Source organism: Xenopus laevis, chromosome 4S, assembly GCF_017654675.1.
Source record: "Xenopus laevis strain J_2021 chromosome 4S, Xenopus_laevis_v10.1, whole genome shotgun sequence".
Lineage (NCBI taxonomy): Eukaryota > Metazoa > Chordata > Amphibia > Anura > Pipidae > Xenopus > Xenopus laevis.
This window is the reverse complement of record NC_054378.1, coordinates 91,314,754-91,332,534: the sequence shown is the minus strand read 5'-3', so window position 1 is coordinate 91,332,534 and position 17,781 is coordinate 91,314,754. Positions and strand designations below refer to the sequence as shown.

General features: G+C 38.2%; 1 protein-coding gene across 1 annotated transcript in view; it reads right to left on the bottom strand.

The window, feature by feature from the left end:
* LOC121403697 (tenascin-N-like) overlaps window positions 1-13,702 on the bottom strand; it is a 33,315-nt gene extending 19,613 nt beyond the window's left edge. The window contains exons 1-10 of the mRNA XM_041591501.1: window positions 13,649-13,702; window positions 11,630-11,648; window positions 11,288-11,551; window positions 10,421-10,678; window positions 6,422-6,691; window positions 4,772-5,032; window positions 3,459-3,719; window positions 2,874-3,134; window positions 1,218-1,481; window positions 339-599 (exon numbers count right to left, since the gene is read on the bottom strand). Of these exons, the coding sequence (XP_041447435.1) occupies window positions 339-599; window positions 1,218-1,481; window positions 2,874-3,134; window positions 3,459-3,719; window positions 4,772-5,032; window positions 6,422-6,691; window positions 10,421-10,678; window positions 11,288-11,551; window positions 11,630-11,648; window positions 13,649-13,702 (2,173 nt within the window). The remainder of the gene's footprint in view (window positions 1-338; window positions 600-1,217; window positions 1,482-2,873; window positions 3,135-3,458; window positions 3,720-4,771; window positions 5,033-6,421; window positions 6,692-10,420; window positions 10,679-11,287; window positions 11,552-11,629; window positions 11,649-13,648) is intronic.
* Window positions 13,703-17,781: the final 4,079 nt, after the last annotated feature.

Genomic DNA, 17,781 nt, shown 5'->3' with positions numbered 1-17,781 from the left:
AAATGCCCAGAGTATGTAATAAAACCTCTCAATCGCAAAGCGTTTTTTGCGACAAAATATTTAACAAAACTCCAGAGCAGTTTTCCATATAATCAATATAGTGTACAAAACAATTTATTACTTTTTGACAATCCATTTAATATTCTACTTGGATATTTTTTTTACAGTAGGTTAGACTTTGTTTTGTTTTTTAAACTGGTCATTCAGTCACATCTTTGTTAAACCATGTAGCTCAGTAAATATTGCATAGCATAAAAGCAATTATAAACTGAAAAAAAGAATGTACCAAATTGCTCTGTGCTGTGGGGAGGAGCAAGGCAGCGCTGCAGAAAACATACCTGTTAAAGATGGAGCTGTCCATTCAGAAGTAGATGTACACTGACCATTGTCTGCCTTCACAGATACAGAATAATTCTGTCCACAACTGAGATCACGGACTACACAATAACTTTCCTGGGTGGCGCAGCTGTGAAAACCAATACCCTTTTCTTCTATTGTTGCAGTGTATGTTGTATTTACAGAGTCAGGGGACCATTGAACCAGGACTGTGTTCAGAGTGCAGTCAAGTTCAGAGGAAACACTGTTTGGAATGCATGGGACTAAAGGGCACAGATAATAAATGTTTGTCGTCAGTATTACTGAACTCCATTTATACCACCCAACAATGTACATGTTAATAGTATAGTCACCCTCTAAATATGACTGTTCATTAACCCTTCTAGTATTTCTCGTGTTCTCCATACACTTTTATAATCCAGCAGTACAGGCAGTACAGAGTCCATCATGATCCAAGAGATGTAAAAGGGCAATATTTACTTAAATATATATATTCCAGTTTGATAAGATTCTTTAATATGCCACTTAATTTGATATATCTGTTGCTCAAGTATGTATTTTGGGGTTATAGTTTTCCTTTAACTTAAAGGTGAACCACCCCTTTAAAGGTTTACATTCTTCCAAGGCATCATGATATACAATATGTAGTAGAAGTTAAAGCTGCTTGGATGAGATACCAGTAACTTCATTGTTTCCAGCTAATTCTACATTTACTTCCATATAGGTCTATGACAATATGGTTACTATTCATACATGTTAGCTGTTCAGAGTTATTATCTCTACTTTCAGTACTTCCTTTATCTTCAATTATCTTCAGCACAAACTGAATGGTTTACTGAAAGTTATTTATCCAGGACTGTTATGAGAAGCAAACATTTTACCTGAGTAGATCTCCACTTCTTGGCTAGAAGCACTATCACACTGGAAGTTGTTCGCTTTCACAGATACCGTGAACATCTGGCCACAAGGTAAATCCGTCAGGGTGCAGCGCAGATCGGAGGTTTGACAGAAATATTCAGAGTTGTCAATAGCACTGACAGCACGAGCCATATACAGAATGGCCCCTTGACTGTACATCCACTGAACTGAGCTGGATTGGCTATTACAGTCAGTTTCAGTTGTAATAATTGTTGGTGTACATGGGGCTGAAATGGGAAGTATAAAATCTCAATTGAGGTTACATTTCCCAGATCCCACAGTTTGTATTTACTTTTAATGGGTTCCTCCCAAAAGGTAATAGTTATACACACAATTAAACACTTTCATCTGCTCTCATTGTCTTAATCTGTATTTATATTATCTACACTGAATGCACATAGTGTCACTGGACTTTTATTTTATTGTGGAGCTTTCATTGTAATGTTCAGTTTCGTGCCCGAATCCCTCTTTGACCTTGTGACTACATTCTGTGAGTTGCCCAAGAAACAAACAGGGATCCATTCTAGCTGCAGAAGCCACTGTTTGGTTCCAAAATCTTTCTTATTCCCTCCCAGACATGTCCACCAGTCTGGGACAATTAAGACTACACCCTACAGTATGTCCACCATATCCATTTTTGGGCTACAACGGAGCAATCCTCTTCTGGCTTCTTCTTTCTTCAAATTTCCAGGGTCAGATGCATGCGCAGTAGAATGAAATAGCCGGCTTTTTAGTTCAGCTTTTCACTCTTATGCGCATGCGCAGCCACGTAAAGCAGGAAGAAGCCAGAAGAAGATTGCTCTGTGGTGCTCACTGGTATAACCTCAGGCCATTGAAATTTTCTGCTGATAGGAGCACCTGGCCGGGGTTTGAGGTAAGTAAATACATTCACTTGGGGGTGCCTAACATTTGGCACCCCCAAGTGTGAAACGACTTTCCTTCTCCTTTAAATGGTATGTAAAGTTGAACTATACTTTAACAAGCCAACCACTTTCCAGGCCACTTGGGGGTGCCTAACATTTGGCACCCCCAAGTGTGAAACGACTTTCCTTCTCCTTTAAATGGTATGTAAAGTTGAACTATACTTTAACAAGCCAACCACTTTCCAGGCCATTAGTACAGTTCTGGATAATTAAATGTAAATGTCTATAAAAAGGCCCACAGCGATCTGATGTTGCCATCTTTAAAGGACAAGGAAAAGGTTACCCATGGATGGGGAAGTTGGCAATTTGTTAGACCCCCCCCCCCACAGTGATAACAATCACTATGGTCATGAATTAGGATCATGTTAAATGATACACTGGGCCACTGCTATGTCACCTTTTTTTCTTGTCTGAGGGATTACTTATGGTTGCATTGTGCACAGTAGAGTAAAAGCTCAGATTTGACCAAGTTTCGATTTTACTCTGCAGTAAATGCACACCGAAATGAACACTGGCAGGTGTTTTTAAGAGAAGCATTGTCCTCTCTAGTTTCATAGTCATGGAGCCCCCAGGGACTGCTGACTCTCTTCCAGCTCTGCCATTTTCCCTCAGTAAGTAACTGTAAGAAATCCTTTCTCTACAATAACAATCCACTGAAATGATCTTTAGGAAGCCAGTGTAGGGAAGGATACTGACCTGTCACAATCTCATCAGTGGAGCTGCTCCAGCTGGAGCAGTAATTATCATAGGCAATAACAGTCACTGACAGACTGTCTCCACATTGTACCCCTGTAATTTGGCAGCCGGTGCTTACAGATGAGCAGTTGTAGGTATGTCCACTGCTTCCCTGAGCAAGTGCTATGTAGGTGTTAGCTCCATTTGACAGGCCCCATGACACATCTAGGACACTGCTGTTGCAGTTGGGAACAGCAGCCACATTACCAGGGTCACAGGGAGCTGCAATATAAAAAACAGCAAAATAAATCTGGTGCTTACTGCACAAAATTGTCTGTTTATTGATGATAACTAGAGAAAGCATTGGGATATATACATAATTATTATCCACAATGGAATGTAAGCCCTTAATTATGCTCCATATGTCTAAACGTAACCAATGCCAACCATGTGCACCTTACTTTATTATCTTTCATAATGCAGAGTTCCAGATGTATGTCACTAAATGCATAAAAATACCCATATGGAAGTACATTATACATGATATAAAAAACAGAACTCCACATTGCTCATCAAGGATGTCCATAATATCACTACTGTACTCACCTGTTCTTGCTTTGATCCCATGACTCCTGGAGCTATTTATTTTGGCACTGGTTGCCATCACACTCATTTCGTACTCTGTCCCACACAGAAGGTTTATAAAGAAGCAGTTTGGTACAACATTTCTGCACTCAAGCATTTGGTGATCTGAAGTTAAGGCATAGGCAGTGTACTGAATGGCATCAATAGCTGGACTCCATTGCAACATAATGGTGTTTACCTGGCAGTCACCCGTCACTGTGATATTTTCTGGAGCACAAGGGGCTGTAAAACAGGGGAATAGTCAACATATTTCAATTGAACAAGAGATTTATAAAAATAAACTATACCCCTCTTTTTGACTTCAGCTCATTCAGTTGGACGTAAGTAACCATCTGAACTTCCAAAAATAAATATTGATGTATTTTTATTTTACAAAGCCATACCTTATTGCACAGACTGAAAGAAAACCATGATACCTATATGTACAATTTCACAATCCCCTTAGGCTCACAGTGTCATTATTCCATTGTGAAGTGATACAGTCTAGGACCTCAACATCCTATAGTGGGTGGTGCACAGATTCTCTGGAAAGCAGAAGGACTAAGTGCCAGAATCCATCTCTTTACAATGGGAAATTGTGAATGAGGGGTTTAAATAATCACTGAGCCTTAAGCTGGCCATAGATGCAAAGATCCGATCGTACGAATCATCATACGATCGGACTTTCCCATCTCCCAACCTGCCACTAACCATTCAGATCAAATAAAGTAGTAAAAGAACAGATGAGCCGATGTTCTGCCCCTGACAGCAATCGTACGATAGTTATGTCTGACAAAGCTAGTGACAGACTCCCTCTGAAAACCGTACAATCGGCAATACATGCAGAGATATTACCCACAGCCGACAGAAATCTTTTAACCTGTCCGATCGACCAAACGACCGATCTCCAGACGAAAAATGTCGGGACTGTCTACACACGGTCCGAAAATCGTACGAATCCTCGATTCGTAGGACCAGATCTTTGCGTCTATGGCCAGCTTAAGGGGGTGGGGGAATTTGACCCTACAAGCACAGACAAAATATCATGGTTTCCTTTCAATTCATGGCATTGTGTATGTTTGTGTAAAACTATATATATATATATATAATATCAGTACAGACCCCTGCGTATCATTTGAAAAAAGCCAACCAGTGGCACCATATTTAACCATTTAATTTAAGAGCTGAAAAGGCCATTAGGGGTTGTTGTTATTACACAGGGTCAGAGCTAGGGGTAGACAAAAGATGAATGTGCCTACGGAGAATTGGCACCAGCTGTGTAACACAATACATACCTGTTTCTACTGTGCTTTCCTTGCTGCTGTTGCTGTAGCAGGTCCCTGTTTGTGCCACAACACTCACCACATATTTTTGTTCACAGTGGAGATCCTGAATTTCACAACTGGTAGTAGAAGTATTACAGATGGCCACATGGCCCCTGTCTGATGTGGCTGTGGCCACATATATTGAAGCTGCAGTACTGGGCACCCAGGATATCAGGGCAGATTGCATGTAACTGGAATATTGTATGGTGATGCCTTGTGGGGGATCCAGATCTGATAAACGGCAAGGACAGGAGACTGAGCTAGATGGTAAATGATTATTATTCATAACACCAAAAAAGTCTGCAGTGCTGTTTCATTCACATACGTTCTTCCTCTAGTGGAACTTAAAATCAAACCTCCCTATTATAAATACTCGAAAGCACATGTCTATGCTAAAATAAAACCCCAGGTCCCAGCACTGTGAAACATCAGTGCCAGCCACTCTACTACACACGCTGCCCCAGTGGAGAATCATATATACCAATATTGTGACTTTGAATTTCTCCCCAAAGTATAGTCCTCCAGAATACTGTATGTTAGCTCTTTATAAATGAACTGCAGTTTCATATTAATTCTAGCATATTAAGTTGCCAGTTGCCAACGACCCACTCTGTTTCCATATAAAACACTCCCTTAGTTTATTCAGATGAAAGGATGAGTCATGATTGCCCCCATTTTCCTTGTTAACCCTAGTTTTAACGTAATAGTTGCTGCTGCCAGAGCCACTAGGCTGCCTAGTAGTAGGGTCACATAGGTTTAATTCTTTTTTTTATAGTTACTGAAATGTAATTGTTTGTGCTTACTTAGCCTAACATTTTTTCTGCTGCAAGTCTTTTTTTAAAGAAATAGAGAAATATAAAATATTTTCTCCCTGTAAACAAGGCAACCATTGAAGGTTGCTCCGTAATGGGACAGGACACCAGGAGACTAAATGACTTCTGCAGTGTCAAGGAGTTATCAATGAAATTCTGACTAGGATCTCTCATTAAAAATCCATTAAAACCAGCTATACATTTCCATATTAATAAATTGGAATTATTTGGCCACTACCCATTCACTATTTAAAGGGGTTGTTCACCTTTGAGTTAACTTTTAGTATGGTGTAGAGGGCGATGTTCTGAAACAATTTGCAATTGGTTTTCATTTTTTATTATTTGTGGTTTTGGAGTTATTTAGCTTTTTATTCAGCAGCTCTTCAGTTTGTGATTTCAACATATCTGGTTCCTAGGGTTCAAATTACCCTTGCAACCATGCATTGATTTGAATTAGAGACTGAAATATAAATAGGAAAGGCCTCTACAGAAAGATGAGTATAAAAAGTAGCAATAACAATATATTTGTATATATTACAAAGCATTTGTTTTTAGATGGGGTCAGTGACCTCCATTTGAAAGCTGGAATGAGTCAGAAGAAGAAATCAAATAATTTAAAAACTATAAAAATAAATAATGATGACCAATTTAAAGGTTACTGAACATTCAATACATAACCTTAACTCAAAGGTGAACTACCCTTTAATTCTTCTCTATTAAAACAGATCTGGAACTGAGGAAAGAGACAATGTCCTATTGGTTGAATTGTTCCTTCAATCTCTTACAATAAAAGCCTAAACTTACTTACTTCCATACTTGTATGGCACTTCAGCTTTCCCTCCAATGACATAAAACCAATTGTATGAGGCAACATTAAGTATATATTTTGTACAGGGCTGCAGATTATTCAGTGTGATAGTTGAAGTTGTTGTTTTCATGATGTATAGAAGATTGTTGATAGGGCCTTCCTCATAAACAAAAATTCCATACATTAATGCATTATCAACACGTGTCCATGTTAGTGTGACAGAGGAGCTTGAAACCGGTGTCACAGAGACGATTCCAGGAGCTTGTGTTACTTAAGGATAAAAAAAACAACAAAATATAATCTTTACACGTTTCTTGAACTTGTGCAATAACTATTAATATGCAAATATTTAAAAATCCTTTTATAATCAAAATTATATAATCACTTATTTTAAAGGTTTACTTATCCTTTAAAGGATAAGTAAACCTTTAAAATAAGTGATTATAAAAATAACGAGGACGTTATTCTAAGCACTTTTGTAATTTAGAGTCATTATTTATTTTGTTTTTATTCCAAGATATTAAGGGATACATGTGCTGTTAATATGAATGGATTTTGTTACAACAGCGCCACCTGCTGGTCAGTTTCCCACCAGTCTGACCACCAAGTGGTCAAGGAAGTTGTCAGGAGAAAGAAAGAGGCTGCTCTGATGTTCTTCTGCTTAGGAAAGATGTGAGAGGTTTTTAATTTAATTCGTAAGCAGAAGAACATCATAGCAGCCTCTTTCTTTTTCCTGGCAACTTCCTTGACTACTTGGTGGTCAGACTGGTGGGAAACTGACCAGCAGGTGGCGCTATTGTAACAATTCATTTATAGTAACAGTACATGTATCCCTTAATATCTTGGAATAAAAACAAAATAAATAATGAATGTAAATTACAAAAAGGATTAGAATACTCCCCTCATCAGTTTTACATTCACTTATTTCAAAGGTTTACTTATCCTTTAAAAAATATAGCCTATGGTTGCTATCTCTTATATACTCAACATATAAAGAACATAATTCTGCTCCATTTTCACAATTTAACTATTTAATTTATCCATAATAGCAGAGTTGAAAAGGAAATTAGGGGTTGAGGAAGGGTTGGACTGGGCCCACGGGAAAAAATCAGGTAGGGCATGGCTCTTGTGGGACCCGCTGGCCCAGACCCAACCTCCTTTCTCCAGGCCAGTCACGGTAATAACATTATATGAGCACGGGTGCATGTGTGGCGGGGTAAATGAGGGTTGCGGCAGGTGGCCCGAAGGGGTGCCCGGAGACACAGCCCCACTGAACCCCAGGCCCCCCAGTCCAAACCTGGGTTTATGTTATGCAGGATCAGAACTAGGGGTAGGCACATGTCTAGGGTGCATTGTGGGGGCACTAGGCATTTACCTCTTCTGCCTGCTTACCCCTACTTCTGGTCCTTTCAAGCAAAGACTAGCTTATTGTTTACCATAGGTTACTAGATCTGTAGTAAACTTTGTACCTGCGGACTAAATCCCCATGCATTTTTATACATGATCCACAATAATTTCTAGCTTTTTTCTTTCATTTAGCTCTAATAATAATTCCTATCATCATTTACTTTTTAGCACTACACATGTAAGTGATAGTGACATACACAAATCTGTATAAATAACTGGTTCCAACTGTAGCCTTTTACGTATCTTCTGCCCTGCCTTTGTCCATAAAAGGCAAATATATTGGTATAAGTGAAGTAGAGTCAGGCACTTGCAGATTTACTACAAAAAGTTTTATTTCACAACATGTTTCAGGCAAAGCCCTTTATCAAGTGATATCCACAATGCAAACAAGCATACAATAAAAAGAGTCAACCACACCCTCTAGTGTAATTACGTGGGAAGGGCCACTGCTGTGGGGAGTAACATGATGAGCCTAGCTCTTAATTAATAGCAATATATCTGGTTTTGTAAAAAGTCCTAAAGGGGCAATTGACCCTTTGGGTAGGCCAGAATGGCAGTACCCGGGAGTTGTTCATTTAAAGACTTTGAAAATATGGACTTTAAACTATGAACTTTAATCTATGGACTTGATTTATCCCCCCCCCCCCCAGCTTCTTGGTGGTCACTTTTTCTAAAAATTGTTTTTCTATAATTGTATGATTGTAACTAATTTGAGCCCAAAATGACTTTTTACAAAACCAGACATATTACTATTAATTAAGGGCTAGGCTTATCATGTTACTCTCCACAGCAGTGGCCCTTCCCACGTAATTACACTAGAGGGTGTGGTTGACTCTTTTTATTGTATGCTTGTTTGCTTGTATGCTTGTTTGCATTGAACTTTTTGCAGTAAATCTGCAAGTGCTTGGCTCTACTTCAATTATACCAGCCCTACACAAATCACAGCATTAGATTAGTAATATAAATAATGTGGCTTCTTATTTATCACTTTAAAGGAGAAGGAAAGCTACCAATACAGTTTACTGCCAATAGATTAAGAAGGCTATATTTATTCTGTAGAATGCTTTACCGTAGCTGAATAAACTGCTCTAGAAGCTCTCTCTGTTTGTTTAGGATAGCAGCTTCCATATTAGCTTGCTGTGACATCACTTCCTGCCTGAGTCTCTCCCAGCTCACTCATAGCTCTGGGCTCAGATTAAAGTAGGGAGAGGAGGAGGGAGATGGGAAAAGGAAGTGGGAGAGGGAGAAAGGAGCAAACTGGGCATGCTCAAGCCCTAGCCCTGGAGGTTTAAGCTGAAAACAGGAAGTCTGATACAGAAGCCCATGTTTACACAATAGAAGGAAAAGAAATGTGGTGTTTCTTTTGACAGAGGACTCAGAGCAGCATTACTTTGAGGGTTTACTGGTATATTTATAAAGACCTTCCTGATAAAGCTTACTTAATTTTAACCTTTCCTTCTCCTTTAAAGGAATAGTTCAGTGTGAATCTAAAAACTGTGTAAATAGATAGGCTGTGCAAAATAAAAAATGTTTCTAATATAGTTAGTTAGCCAAAAATGTAATATATAAAGGCTGGAGTGAACAGATGTCTAATAAAACAGCCAGAATCCAACTTCCTGCTTTTCAGCTCTATAACTTTGAGTTAGTCAGCGACTTGAAGGGGGGCCACATGCTACATTTCTGTTCAGTGAGTTTGTAATTGATCCTCAGCATTCAGCTCAGATTCAAAAGCAACAGATATGACCCCTGTGGCCCCCCTCTCAAGTCTCTGATTGGTTACTGCCTGGTAACCAGGGTAACCAGTCAGTGTAAACCAAGAGAGCTGAAAAGCAGGAAGTTGGGTTCTGACTGACATGTTATACATCAAATCACTCCAGCCTTTATACATTACATTTTTGGCTAACTAACTATATTAGAAACATTTTTTATTTTGCACAGCCTATCTATTTACCCAGTTTTTATTTTTACACTGAACAATTCCTTTAAGCCCTCTGCAGTCCCTTCTACATGCATACTGTACTTTCTGCTCTGTAATGTGCAGTGCTGTCGTACCAGCTCTTATCAGTGCTTAGTGCTGGTAAGTACTGTGCACCCTCCTCCATAAACTAACTACACCACCTAGACAAATCCAATGCTACAATTATTTTAGAAGTGAAAGCATAACATTGGGGGCAGAATTGAGTTGCCTCAAGAAAAGAGGCTTCACTTCCATGAGTATCCATAGTATTATATTTGGGGTGACAAAAAGCTACCCTGTGGCAGAAGAAGCAGCAATCTGCTCAAAGTGAAATTATCCTATGCACACATGGAGTACATATAAGAGTTCTAGTTTTTTAAAAGTTCCTCTTTTTTAGTATTTTCACTAGGCTTGGGGCTATGGACAAAGAATCATAAGAACCATTTATAAACAATAGGCATGCCTGCCTTTTTCTAACAGAAGGATACCTATAACAAGAACTGCAAAGTGCACACTAAATATAATAGCCTTTAAATAACAAATTTCCAGTGAATGCAAAATTGAAAGGTTCAAAGAGAAAGAGTTTTATCATTTTATAACAAGTGAGTTCCTTAACGTGTGTTGAATTAACATACATGTATAAACACTGACACGCCTGCTGGCTGCACTGGGGCCTGCAGAATTCACAGCATACAGTGTGAGGTTGTAAACTGTGGAAGGCTGGAGCCCATCCACAGTGCCATTTAGTGTTCCTGCAAAAGTCTTATTATTGCTATCTGATCCCATTGACACCATCACAAAGTAGTAGTCTACCCCCACCTGGGGGTTCCAGGTTAGGCTGATTTCAGAGCTGGAGATCCCATTTGTGCTGGTAATCACCGGTGTTGCTGGCACTGCACCAGAAACAAAAAAAAAAAAAGTCATTAATTACATTAATTACAATTGGTTAATCTATTCAAGCTGCAATTAATTGATAAATAATATATACAGATATATGGGACCTGTTATCCAGAATGCTTGGGACCTGGAGTTTTCCTGATAACAGATAACAGATCTTTCCATTATTTGGATCTTTATACCTGAAGTCTACTAAAAAATCATTGAAACATTAAATTAACCAATAGGCTGGTTTAGCTTCCAGAAATGATTAGTTATATCTTAGTTTGGAACTTTGGATCAGGTACAAGGAACTGTTTTATTTTTACAGATAAAAGAGGAAATAATTTTAAATCATCCTGTAATCCTGAGCTTTCTGTATAACGGGTTTCTAGATAACAGATCCCATACCTGTATATATTACAAATAAAATTAGGCTTTATTTTCTTTCACCATAAACACATAAATTCACAATAATTCTGCAAACATGTTTCATGTACTAAACTGGTTTTCTGATCAGGTGTTTTCAATTTGCTTCAGTAGGGCATAAAAAATGTCCTTACTGGGAATGGGATAAAGAGATGGATAATCATGTGCTGATGTATTTAATAAGGCAACATACTTACCTGTCTCTGCTTGCACAGAAGTTGAACGTACAGCCCCAGTATTAGTGTATGACTTCAGAGTTACATTGTAAAGCGTTCCTGCCCGAAGACCTTGAACTAGCTTTGACCGCGATTGAGCACTGGCAATGCTGCTGACAAGGGCAATGGCTGTATTGTTTACAACACGGAGTTCCAGCAGGAAGTAGGAGATGGAGCTGGAGGTTGAGGTCCATGTTACCACAAGCTGAGCTGAGGTTGGACTTGTCACATTTGTGATTTGAAGATCTGGTAATAAAATAATAAGTCAGCAGTATGCTAGCAAATAAAACAATAAATACACTGAAACTGTAAAAATAAACTTACCAGAGGCACCAGATGAAAACTGAAAGAGAAAAGCATAAGTTAGTTTGTATAATTTTATGTAAAAATTTATTTTCTTATAACTTACTGTAAATTCTGAAAGCAGAAAGTAATGTTTTCTGAGGCTCCCACACTGTGGCGCTGGACTTCTTAGGGAGTTTAAAAACAAGTTGTTGAAGTCAGAAACAGCTTTACGGGCATTATGGCAAAATGTGGGGAAAATACTTCCCATCTATACTACAGGAAGTCTAGCCTGAAGGTTAACATCTATATACAGTTTACAACAAACATTTTCATATATCTGTAACATCATAAGTGAGTAAATGGTGACCCTGACCTTGGCCAATGACATTTACAAACATGTCCAACCATCTGAGACCCTATAGGATTGTCACTGGTAAATTGAATACCAGTATCGGTCAGTAAAATACCAAATATATGGTAAATCAAATAGTTTCCTAAGCCAGGAGACTTTTTGTAGCATCATAAATGTTGATGAGAAACAAATAACCCTTTCCTTGTTAAATATGCCAGGAGTGCAGCCTGAAAAGGGGGTTTCCATTGCCTTATGCTTTTTCTAATATAGTGGTTTTATTGGGATGGATTGTATACTAGATATGTAGTAAATATTAGAATAGAAAGAGACAGACAGACAGAAGGCTTGATACATACAGCTTGTAAAACAGATAAAGAGAACTTGGGATTTCAGCATGGAAAATTATCTGAATTGTTAACCCCTGTATAAAATTGGCATCAGGAATTCATAATCTAGATGGATATTAGTGTTACTCTTGGTAACAGCATGATGCATTTTATCAACTAAGTTAAAAAAAATGTTAGATGATAGATAGATAGATAGATAGAGATAATACATATAGAAAGAGTGATACATTGGTAGATGATTAGTATCTTAGGGGCAAATTCACTAAATGACGAATCGCCTAAAGCTAGCGTGAATGCGCCAGCGTAGCGCATTTTCGTTAATTTGCCGATTCACTAACGGGCGCTGGCGTAAATTCGCTAGTGTTACTTCGCACCCTTACACCTGGCGAATTTGCGCAGCGGACGTAACTACGCAAATTCACTGACGCGCAAATTATTCTGAACGCTACCTTTTACGCCAGACTTCCTTCGCCACCTCAGACCAGGCGAAGTGCAATAGAGTAGATAGGGATTGCTTCAAAAAAAGTTAAAACATTTTCTAAGTCCCTATTGCTGAAAAAGATCGACAAAATTTTTTGGGGCTCCCTTCCTTTCCCCCTACATTTCCTAACTCATGGCACCTTAACTATACAGTGGGCACATGTGTAGGGCAAAATAAAAATTTTATTTGCTGTTTTGAAGGTTTCCCAAGCTTGTGTAGTGCTGCTTTATATACCTCCATTGTAATTTGAATTTGGCGCCGTATGCAAATTAACCATTGCTAGCGTAACTTTGCTTTGCTTAGCGAATTAACGCTAGCGCAACTTCGCAACCTTACGCTTCCCCTGAGCGCAACTTCGGATTTTAGTGAATTTGCGTAGCGCTGGCGAAAATACGCCTGACGAAGTGCAGCGAAGCAAGGCGAAGTGGACGCTGGCGCAGCAACGAATCTTAGTGAATGTCCCACACAGTATATAGTGATTAATATTATTGATAGGTAGATGATAGATGATGGATAGATAGATAGATAGATAGATAGATAGATGATAGATAGATAAACAAATATAAATCAAACAAATATCAGTCCATCTTTCATACAATATGCACTGACCCTTGACACAATCTTTGCAACTTTGTATTATATACCAATACATGTTGTGTATGTTTATAAGCTACCACTAGCTAGCAAGTACACTTTCTTTTTGCGCTCCCCCTTTCTTCAAACAGTCAAAATGAGGGTCTATCACAGCTTTATTGAAATGCAATCCCTAAAAAACTGGGGAGCTGAAAAATTTATTAGAGATTTACATAAATTCTAGGAGTTGTAGTTCAAAAACTGTTGGAGGTTGGACAACCATTATATCAGACTTTTTCTCATACTGGAGCAAAAGACTTTTCTGTGGTGCCCAGGAGCCCAATGATCTCTAAAGACATCCAGGATACAACTTGGCTGGATCCTAGCACTTTTTGTAGTATTCAAATTCCTCCCAATCCAGTATGAGGCCAAACTGAATCCCAATTCCTAAAAGTCAGTCAAACAAAAGAATGTGCCAATTGTATGTTTCTAATCAATGCAATTTCTTTACTTTTCTGAAATTTGAAAATGCAGATTTGGGAGCTTTAGTGGCAAATTCAGTATTAAAGCTAAATACAAAAATTATAGATTTGGTGCATCCCTAAATATGCAGAAAACCTTTAATTTTGAGCAGTTTGAAGAAGAAGGTCAGCAAAGCACAATAAACATTACAAAAGAACAATGAATAGCAATCCTTATGGTCAATCTGTGGTCACAAGCTAATAACTTGTGGCCACAAATCCATTAACTTGTAAATACCTGAACGAGGGTTGAAAAAAGGAAGGCACTTGTCAAAATCTGTACACTGAGCATGTTTTGGATCCTTGCATGAATTTCTTTTCGCCGAGATCTGTCCAAAAGCACAACGATGCTGGTAGTTATTGGTTAGATCATACCACTAGGTTATGAAGAGGAATAATTCATGATGGTGAGAATGGACTAATCCTAGTAATCTGGACACTGAATAGATATTTAGAGGAAAGTGTCACACCTTCTATTGAGAAGAAAACCTTGTCGTCAATAGGAAGAACATGTTCCTGAGTAACGAAAGCAGGATATCGTTATCATATTAAGTTTCATATGCAGAGAAAACAATTGGCAGAAGAGTTAGAAAAGCTATACGGCAAATGTATAAGAGGAGAATGTCAATCTCCCAAGGGGCAATCACAGAATTTTTGCTAGCTGGATTTTACCACAGCATTTCCTCAGATATTTCTGTTCTTTATATTTATGCAACTTGCACACCTTCCAGGCACGGAACTCAGTACAGGTATCTCATGTCCCAATCAGTTTTTATAGGTTTGATGTCTACACTTTTCTACTGTACAGCAATGGTGCATTATCTGTTAATAATAATATACAGTTTCAAATTGCTATAGCTTTATTTATCTACTTCAAAATTCCATTCTCGTAGGCTTTAACAATTCATGTTTTAGATCCTTTTCCATTCAGGACTCTCCCTTATGTAAAACAAAGTTAAAGACGTAAAACTACTGCCAATGTGCTGTAGTTACAAAAGTATCAAGAAAAGTAAGAATTCACCCAAATATAATGCAAAATAGCCTGCGGCAAAGCTTGGGGGCCCTTTATATCAGGTAATCCTTGGCCCGGCTTGCTAGTGTGCATGCCTGTAATTTCATTGAAATGCCTACACAATCTCAAATAATCAACAATCACTATATATAAGTAAATGGTAAAATGATCACTCTCTAAAATAGTAAAAATCTTTTGAGATTTAAAAAAAAAATTCTGCCCTGGAAAAATGTAGGCGTTAGTGCTCAGTGCTGATGACGAGCTGGATGAGCAGCAATACCAAACTGAAATGAATGTGTTTGGTTACTTAAAATAGAAAAACACATTCTGATAAATTGACGCAAGTATCAGTTTTGATTAATGTGTCAAATCATTAATACAGTTTCCAGACTGCCAGGAAAAGTATTTGGTAAGTCTGTCCCTATGTGCAAAAATAACATACTTCTGCAAAACATTTAGGGGCAGATTTATCAAGGGTTGAATTTCGAAGTAAAAAATACTTCGACATTCGACCATCGAATTAAAATACTTCGAATTCGAATATTGATGTCAAACTTTTTCAACAAATTTGTGTATTCTGTGGTCGAAGTAAAATCGTTTGATTGAACGAACGATTAAATACTTTGAATCGAACGATTTTAGCGTACGATTGAACGATTTTACTTCAACTTCAAAAAACTTCGAAAAATGCTGTAGAAGGTCCCCATAGGCTAACTTAGCACTTCGGCAGGTTTAAAAGTATTGAAGTCGAAGTTTTTTGAAAGAGACAGTACTTCGATTATCGAATGATCAAATATTCAAACTATTTTACTTCGAATCGAATTTGAAGTAAATTGGAAGTCGTAGTATCCTATTCGATGGTCGAGGTATCCAAAAAATTACTTTGATTTTAGAATTTTTTTACTTCGAAAATCCCCTCCAATTCACTTCGACCCTTAATAAATCTGCCCCTAAGTTAAAAGTTGGGAAACCGCCTATTAAATATTGTAATAATCAACTGGGATCTTGGAACGTTATAATCATTTTACTTTAAATCACATATATTTTAATCAATTAATTCAATATAAAATGACCCTGTATTATACAGCGTAAAACACAAATTCAGGATTCATTTGCAAAACAGGAATAAATTGCAGGGTGCCTTTTTTGGATATGTTCATTCTATGTTCATGCTTATTGCTATGCAGCACTGCTGACATTAGAGGGCACACTCTAATAGGAGTTTCAGTTCTGGTGAGACAGCCATGTGGAGTTGAGCTATTCATCTTACAATCAAATCTTTCTGGGTGTGACTGGGTGAATGAAACTTTATATTACCGCACACCTCCTTCCACTTATTCTGCGTAGTGGTGCTGGTCTCCCGTTGACCTTGCCAGGTCACCTTACTGCTTTGTAATTTCGAAAAACGGTCCGCACACACCAATATTGCAGTCGGGGATTGTGCCCCTTTTATTAATGCCACCAACAACAATTATTGATTGTTGGTGGCATTAATAAAAGGGGCACAATCCCCGACTGCAATATTGGTGTGTGCGGACCGTTTTTCGAAATTACAAAGCAGTAATGTGACTGGGTGAAGACTTTACATCTACTTTATTAATTATCCATACTGGAGGGTTAATTCCCAAAATTCCAGTGTACATGCACAATTCCACAAAGTAGCATGTACCAATACTTTAATGCAATTTGAAGCTGTTGCTCCAAAAATCTTCAGCAGATTTGTAGGCCTATATAGCAAGCAGTCATTTTGCTAATGGTGCACCAAATTCAGTGCAATTTATTTTGCAGGATTCTGATTTGGAAAATCCAAACCCTAAAAGTGTGAAGTGACTTTAGATATGAGGGTGATTATTATTATTATTATTTTTTTTGTATGCAGAGTTTTTCCCTGTAATTTTGCTACTTTGTTTATGCAATTTACAGTCTTCGGTTTGGGATTGGCCGAATCTTTGAGGTGGATTTCTCATTTCTGAAAAAGATATGCATGCAACCTCAAAGCTCTGAGAAAAAGGAGACATTTTGTTGTAAAAAAAAATAACACAAAGGGTTTCTTGAAGGTGAGTTTTTGACCTTACATGTACAAGAGTCCAGCATTTTGATCGCAGCCAGTGACCTTTGTCAGGAAGTCTGCCTGAAACGTTGGGCTACAAGTAAAGGACATCTTATCCAGAAAACCATCTTCCATAGATTCCCTTTTATTTAAAACTACGGAAATATCCGGAAAATCCCACGTTCCAAGTATCATGGATAAGAGGTCCCATACCTGTACTAGGTAAATAAAACCTTTTTACCTTTATCAAGACCTTCTGAGTGCATTGGACTAATGCTGTACTTTGGACTAATATTATTCCTCCCTCACTTTAGACTTTCAGGGGCAAATTCACTAAGCGCCAAAGCGCCTAACGCTAGCGTCAATTCGCTAGCGTTGGTCATTTTCATTACTTCGCAAATTCACTAACGAACGCTAGCGTACATTTGCTAGTGTTACTTCACACCCTTACGCCTGGCGAATTTGCGCAATGGACGTAACTACGCAAATTCACTAACGCGCACATTGTACTGAACGCTACCTTTTACGCTAGACTTCCTTCGCCACCTCAGACCAGGCGAAGTGCAATAGAGTAGATAGGGATTGCTTCAAAAAAAGTTCAAATTTTTTCTAAGTCCGAAAAAAAGGTGGCGTTTTTTCTATATTATGGGTGGTAGGCTGAAAAAGATCGAAAAAATTTTTGGGGCTCCCCTCCTTCCCCCCTACATTTCCTAACTCATGGCAACTTAACTACACAGTGGGCACATGTGTAGGGCAAAATAAAAATTTTATTTGATGTTTTGAAGGTTTCCCAGGCATTTGTAGTGATTCTACGTATTCCTCCATTGAAATTTGAATTTGGCGCCGTATGCAAAT